This window comes from Alligator sinensis, unplaced genomic scaffold (genome assembly GCF_000455745.1).
Source record: "Alligator sinensis unplaced genomic scaffold, ASM45574v1 scaffold1319_1, whole genome shotgun sequence".
Lineage (NCBI taxonomy): Eukaryota > Metazoa > Chordata > Crocodylia > Alligatoridae > Alligator > Alligator sinensis.
The window spans coordinates 72,433-80,099 of NW_005843286.1; the positions used below are offsets into that span (position 1 = coordinate 72,433).

The 7,667-nt window shown below is 37.6% G+C and overlaps 1 protein-coding gene across 1 annotated transcript; it reads left to right on the forward strand.

Moving 5' to 3' along the window:
• Positions 1–735: 735 nt before the first annotated feature.
• On the forward strand, positions 736–7,241 carry HMGB1 (high mobility group box 1). The gene is made up of 5 exons (XM_014527067.2): positions 736–876; positions 1,450–1,612; positions 1,953–2,098; positions 3,155–3,329; positions 5,324–7,241. The coding sequence occupies exons 1-5, from the start codon at positions 773–775 to the stop codon at positions 5,498–5,500; spliced, it is 765 nt and encodes a 254-aa protein (XP_014382553.2). The 5' UTR covers positions 736–772; the 3' UTR covers positions 5,501–7,241.
• The last annotated feature ends 426 nt before the right edge of the window (positions 7,242–7,667 follow it).

The following is a 7,667-nucleotide window of genomic DNA, read 5'->3' on the forward strand; positions in this document are numbered from 1 at the left end:
GGTTTAAACGCCAGCTAATGGCAGAGTCCGGACTGGGACATCTGAAGTGAGGCGAACTTGGTGGCTCAGCTGGGATCCTAATAAACCGGGAGGAGGGGAGCCCGGCTCCGGCTGGGGCTTTTTTTCTTTTCTGCCCCATCTCCCCCCCCCTTCTCTTTATTTTGCACGTTTCTTTCTGCCAGGAAGAGCCGAGCAGCCGCACGGCGCATGTCCCCCAGATTAGCCCTGGGTAAAGGGGCATCTGAAGTGAGGCGAACTTGGTGGCTCAGCTGGGATCCTAATAAACCGGGAGGAGGGGAGCCCGGCTCCGGCTGGGGCTTTTTTTCTTTTCTGCCCCATCTCCCCCCCCCTTCTCTTTATTTTGCACGTTTCTTTCTGCCAGGAAGAGCCGAGCAGCCGCACGGCGCATGTCCCCCAGATTAGCCCTGGGTAAAGGGGCTTGTGCCTGGAAGTGTCTCCATTGCATACCTTGTTTACTTGATAGAAACTTCAAACCAGACGTGTTTAGTTAGACCAGAAATCTGTTTTTGTCCTTACGCCAACCCGATAGGAAATGCTGTTTCTGTGGCAGTGTGAGCAGGCAGCGGGTGCACATTTCACTCCTCTCAAAGAGCAAAGTTTTTGTGTGGGCTGGGGGTACAGTGGCTTTCCACTGAAAGCTCAGAGGAAATGTTCTCTCCACTTCTGCCGTGGGGTTAAAAGTGCTCAGAAAGAAGTCTTTTTATAACCCTTCTCTTTCTGCCATTTAAAAGATAGGGAGACCGTCATCTCCATGAACACTGACTGGCTCTTCATCATAAGCAAGTGTGCTTTTCAAGCCTTTGGTTTCAACATGTCTGAATGCAGTATTCATTCCAGTATTTCTAGTTACACCTTGTAAGGAAGAGTTGGTTTTGCATTATAATTGAAATAAAGTAACAACAGATGGTGTGGCTCTATGTTCTCATAAACATTACTGTGCAAAGCATATACAGGAAGCTGTAAGAGCAGTTACTCGAATCCTAAGCCCTGACAAGGATACTACCAACTGTCACGCTTGCTTTTCCCTCCTGTCCCACCATATAATTTCTTCCTTTTTGATAAGTGGTTGCTGCTCTGCAGAAGAGATGCAGCTTCCATTGAGACTAGTTGTCTACAATTTGGCTAGCCATAGGCCCTCTTGGTTACAGATGATCATTTACATATATCCTTCAGGAAGTCTTTCTGATGATGGTTAAATGTTAGTTGTATTCATGATGCTGGTTCATTGCATCCACCTGGCCACCTCAGAAACTAGTAATTATTTTTTATAAATAGGAACCTTTCCAGGAGAGGAGAATTTAGTTTTAATATAGTCTAAGAGGTCCTTATAAAGTTAACATGTTCTTCAACACACTGACCCTTTCTATCTTGCTGTCACATTTATGGAAACAAAAATGTTTGAAGGCCGGCTATTCCTTTATATTCCAGAAAATCATCAAAAATGGGCAAAGGTGATCCTAAGAAGCCGAGGGGTAAAATGTCTTCATATGCCTTCTTTGTGCAAACTTGCCGGGAGGAGCACAAGAAGAAGCATCCAGATGCTTCGGTGAACTTTTCAGAGTTCTCAAAGAAGTGTTCAGAACGATGGAAGGTAAGAACAATTTAAAATCTTAGTCAGGGGTCAGCAGCATTTTTGGGCAGAGTGCCAAAACACCAGCAAGTTGCAAGATGTTGGCGCGCTGGGGGTGGACAGCAGGTGAACCGCGAAGGGGCCGATTCTTGTTGTTGCAGACCAGCCCAGTCCCTTCACCTTGACGCATGTGCCAAGCAAAATGCTTTCACGTGCCATGCTCTGGCACCTGTGCCGCAGGATGAATATTACCCAAGATTAACTCGTACTTGTAAATGTATTTACAACTGTAATGTTACCCCTGCTATAAATTCAGAGGGGACTTCAATGTGCTTTTGCATTGTTTTTATTCATTTTACAGACTATGTCTGCTAAGGAGAAAGGCAAGTTTGAAGATATGGCAAAAGCTGACAAGGTTCGTTATGAAAGAGAGATGAAAAATTATGTACCACCCAAAGGGGAAACAAAAAAGAAGTTCAAGGATCCAAATGCACCCAAGAGGCCTCCGTAAGTAGATTTTTTCCAGTTATTTTTTTTTTAAATTCAGGAGCATTGTACTGATACATCTCCATAAAATAATTTCCCTTAAGAGTCTAGTTACAGTATATAGAAGTACACCACTTTTTGTACACTGGTGCAAGTATCCCTGCTTATGGTTATAAATGCCAGGGTTTGATTTTAATTCTTGTCCACTTCAATTGCTGTTTGGTATGGAACTGTTGCTATAGGTCCAGTTTTGAAAAACAGATACAAATATCTATTACAAGCCATTTTGATATATTTTTGTTAACAACAACCACATTTAAAACTGTTGTAAAATATTAGACACCCATACTGTAGCCAGTCTGGCATGAGTGGAATATTTGGTCCACACTCCCTTTTGAAGTCCATAGGGTTCTGCCACTGTTGCCTGGTGTCTTTGAACCTGCGTGAAATAGCTTGCACGGGGCTTACTCCTTAAGTGGACCACATGACTGAATTCAAAAGCACTGCCACAGGGGTTTAGTACCACAGTAAATTTTTATGGCATATTTTAAAAATGAAGCAAACATTGAGAGGAATGAGGAAAGTATGTAGGAATGGAGATTTTTGTTTTGGCAGCTTCTGACATCTGGAAAATCTTTAGGGTATTCTAGTATTTGTTGCAAGACAGTTCATGTAGCATCCACGTTGTTACAACTGTTAAAGGCAAGGAAACTTACTATATGCCACTGTGGCATCCTTTGCTCACATCCTTTGCTCACTGCTGATCAGCAGTACGTTTGGCATGTGAAATTAACCTTTTCATAGGTCTTGCTAAAAAAAAAAAGACCAGATATTCAGTAGTCCTTGAGTGTAAGGATGTGTTAAGTTCCCAAAGCCAAGTGGTTACTTCCTTGTAATGTATTAGATTTAAAGGTTAATTATACAACTTTTGTGTGGGATGGGCAAAGCCTTTCAAAGTGCTTTTGAAGGTTTATGATGAAATGTACTCCAAATTGTAGTGAAGATTCTACCATCATTTGCTGTCTGTGGTCCAGTAGATTAACCTTTTCAGTTTACAATTAAAATTTTCCTTTTCAGTTCGGCTTTTTTCTTGTTTTGCTCTGAGTTTCGTCCAAAAATCAAAGGTGAATATCCTGGTCTGTCCATTGGAGATGTTGCAAAAAAGCTGGGAGAGATGTGGAACAACACTGCTGCAGATGATAAACAGCCTTATGAAAAGAAGGCTGCTAAACTGAAGGAGAAGTATGAAAAGGTAAACATCAAGGTTTAGTGTTAGCTGGGTCTCTTCTCATTCAGATTTTTTTGGCTCTGAATAGCGTTGCTCTGAACAGATGAATCATTAATCACTGTAAATGATGTTACCCCTTTTTTATGGCTCAGTAGTGCAGCTCACTCTCCCTCACTCCCCTTGCTTAAGTCTTGACTTGAGTCTGCCCTCACCCTTGCCATACTCTTACAGTGAATATCAAATGTATAATTATGGACATGTCAAATATCTTTTCATACTTAGAGAAAATTATTCTAATTACATGTCCATATGAGAATTTTGATACTGAAGAACTGCTATGTTGCATGTTTTCTGTTTTCATTCATCTATATTTCAAACCTTTTGATATTTTAGTAGATACCATTGTTTTAGTATTCAATACAGATACACTGGTTCATAGCATCATCTAAGTGCAGTTTGACGCACCAATGACATGATAAAAGATAAATTTATTTTTTTTGTCATGTATATTGAAGAAAGTTATATAGTATATGTTCAAGTCAGTTATCAAAAGTAATTTTTATTTTATTCTCCATAGTGTAATATAAGAGGACAAATGAGAAATGCTAGTATTAGGCATGCATTCTCCTGGATTCACTCTGTGCCTTTCATCTTTCCAATAATGAACATGCTATTAACCTGATTTCTTGTGTCATTAATACTAAATCCTATTTTAATGATTTGAAGCTGTATTGGATGTGGGGATGTAGAGCAGTTCTGGCTGCATGTTGATTTCTAGAGCAAGATTTCCATCCCAAAATAGGCGAAGGGAGAAAGGGATGCATGACCTGATGTTCTTTATGAAGGAGCAGTGTATTCTCCAAGGAGCAATGTTCTGTGTATTACAGCACACATGCTATCATTGATTATGTTCCTTTACTAGCAAGTCAAACCACTTTATAGAGTTGTGGCACACTAGTGGGCAAGTGTAACTGGTGGCCCTGTCAAGTTGTAGGGAGGAACTATCTTGCAGATATATTGTAGGATTAGAAGACTTCCTGTGCAGCTCTTCCTGTGCAACTCAAGACATTATTTGGCCTTTAACATGTAAATTATTCATACATAAAACCACATTTCTGTATGATTAAAATGAATAGGAAATTCAGAGCTGAAAGTAAATCTTCCTGGCAGTTAATGGTTATGTATCTGAAGCTTTTTTTGGTTTGTAAGAGGATGTTTTAAAAATTACAGAACTGGTAACCGTTAGTTAGTTATTTTTTCTCTTTACTAATGTCACCTAGGTTTGATATGCTTACCCCTGTATTTTAAATCTGAAGTTTTAATGTTAAATGTTATTTCTGGAGAAAACATCTGAAGGTCTGTTTGTAAGTATTCTGCTGATAGAAGGTTGACCTGTTATTGTCACTTCTTTCCAGAATATATGATAAATTTTTAGGATACGAAGGAAAGACAGGAATAGCAGTTTAAAAATGTTACATAGAGGAGTATTATCAAGTTTTAAGCCATTTGCCCCAAGGCACTGATCTATAGGATAATATCTTCTAGAGTTATTAGAGATCATTTCTGTTCCCTAATCATTATATTCTATAAAACCAGAGGGTCCAACTGTTCTTATGACGTATTCCATTGGCAATCACTTCAGTGTGACTAATTTTTGAAGAACTAAGTTTTTTGCATTGTGAGCCAACACAATACATTTATTGCATGCAGAAGGTGGCACTGTCTACCCTTTAATTACACTTCTTGTACCTTTTTGTTTTAATAAACTTCAGTTAGGCAGAATTCTATATAATTGCTCTTCACTGAGGCATAACATTGCAAATATTAAACCACATCATTGTTTTGGATGGCTGATTATAATTTTGTGCGTGTCCTAAGGAGTTTGTGTGCATTTCTTTGAAAATGTCGAGATGAGTGGCTACATCTAATCCACAAATTCATAAGGGTCAATTGAAAGTCCAACAGAACTCTTGTCTGGTTAAACATAAGATCTGTTTCCCATTTTTTCCTCTTCTAAGGATATTGCTGCATACCGGGCCAAAGGAAAGACTGATACAGGCAAAAAGGTAGTTGCCAAGGCTGAGAAGAGCAAGAAAAAGAAGGAGGAGGAGGAAGATGAAGACGAGGATGAAGACGAAGAGGAGGATGAAGAAGAGGAGGAGGAGGAGGAAGAGGATGATGATGATGATGAATAAGTCTCTTTTAGAGCAATTTCTTTCTTGTCTATAAAGCATTTAACCCCCCTGTACACAACTCACTCCTTTTAAAGAAAAAAATTGAAATGTAAGGCTGTGTAAGATTTGTTTTTAAACTGTACAGTGTCTCTTTTTTTGTATAGTTAACACACTACCGAATGTGTCTTTAGATATCCCTGTCCTTAGTGGTATTTCAATGGCCACTAACCTTGCCTGGTACAGTGTGGGGGTTGTAAATTGGCATGGAAGTTAAAGCAGGTTCTTGTTGGTGCACAGCACAAATTAGTTATATATGGGGATGTAGTTCATTTTTCATCTTCAGTTGTCTCTGATGCATCATAAAAATAATTGTTGTTCTGTTAACTGAATACCACTCTGTAATTGCAAAAAAAAAAAAAAAGTTGCAGCTGTTTTGACATTCTGAAGGCTTCTAAGTAAATACAATTTTTTATTAGTATTGTTGTCATTTTAATAGGTGCCCTTGAAAAATCATAATTTTTCTTTTTTGAGGGGAACTCATCTTTGCTTTATTAAGTATGCCCATTTGGGATCACGTGAATATTACAGTTTTCATCTTTTCATATAACCAGCTGATAAACAAAGCTTTGATCTGCATACCCTGCATAATCATGATAGGGTAGGAAAAGAAATATACAGGCATATGTTAAAAGAATATTCTTCCGTAACTGGAAACAAAAAAAAAAAATTCAATCTCAACAAACTGATATTTGCTCAGATTTTTGTGAAATATAATATTCTATTGAGTTGCATAAGTTTACCAGTCTTGGAGAGTTGAGAAGTATAGAGTTCAATTTTACAGCACGGAATACTTCCAATAAATAATATGCTGTTAAAAAATTCTGTCCTAGAAGGACTAATAAGGTGTCCGCCCATCCTGGTGTGGAGGGAATTTACATATGTGACTCCATTACTATGTAATGAAAGTTGTATTTGTAAATCTCTGAACACCTGAGATGAGCATACCCCTAAAATGTATGAAGTTAAACATATAAAATTACCATATTAATTTTCTGTGACACCATGTTTAGTGATGGCCACGGGCTTTATACCATGAAACTCTCCTGGTAGAAAACGGCCCACAAGAAAGGATTTTACTTTCTAAGGTTTCTATAAATGGTACCATTATTATTTGTTAAATCTATGTAAATTCATATTTGTATTCTTAAAATTCTAGTTTTAGCCCTTTAAAAAAGTTGTATATTGTCTCAAATTGAAAATGAGATAAGATGTATTTTTCCTGTTAGGTTTTATACCGCACTCTTGATGTCTGCCCATTTATAAGTTAAATATAGCTGTATGGAAAAGTACATTTTATTAAATTTTGCATTAAAAAGCGAAATGTTTAACCAGTATACCAACAACGTCTAATTTGATCAAATATAGTTCTCTTCCAAAACCAAAGTGAGGTCTTTTTGCATATTCAGTAAAACTTCAAGTGCTGGCAACTGTAACTATTTTCACAATATACCTGCTTACCAGTTTGGGGGACAATTTGGCAATTTTGTGGTTATAAAAATTATGGTTCTCTTAAGTGCCAGTGTTTAAAAATAGCATTCTTGTAATTTTACACGCTTTTGTGATGGAGTATTGTTTTGTTATACAATTTTGACTTTCAGATTCTTATTTCAATTTGCATTTGTTTATGTATAACTTCAGGAGAAATACTGAACACCTGAATCCTGGATGATACTAATAAACTAATAATTGCAGAGGTTTTAAATATTTAGTTAAATGACTCGGTTAATATCCTAAGGGTTTTTTATTTTCAGGTTCATTTGTATACTTGTTTTGAATTCTAAACAAAAAAGCCATTGCAATAAAAGACCTCTTTATGGAGAGCAGGGGAGTAAGGGGCTCATTTAAATATTTGATCAGACTGTTCACTCAAATTATCATAACTTATTAAAAACAAATTACAGGTCATTCCTTCCTTGGACTATACTTAACAGGATCCTGGTTTCTTGGATCTGTTTCAATTTTTGACTTTGACAAAGCTTAAACTCAGAGTGGTTAATCAGTTTTGGAAGGTGGCTGGCTGTTTGAGAGGGACCATATTTATCCTTTTCTCTATTATGAGTTCCTTGGCTTATGGGAAAACTAAGGTCAGATACAAATATGTACCTCCAAGGCCGAGGAAGGTAAGTGA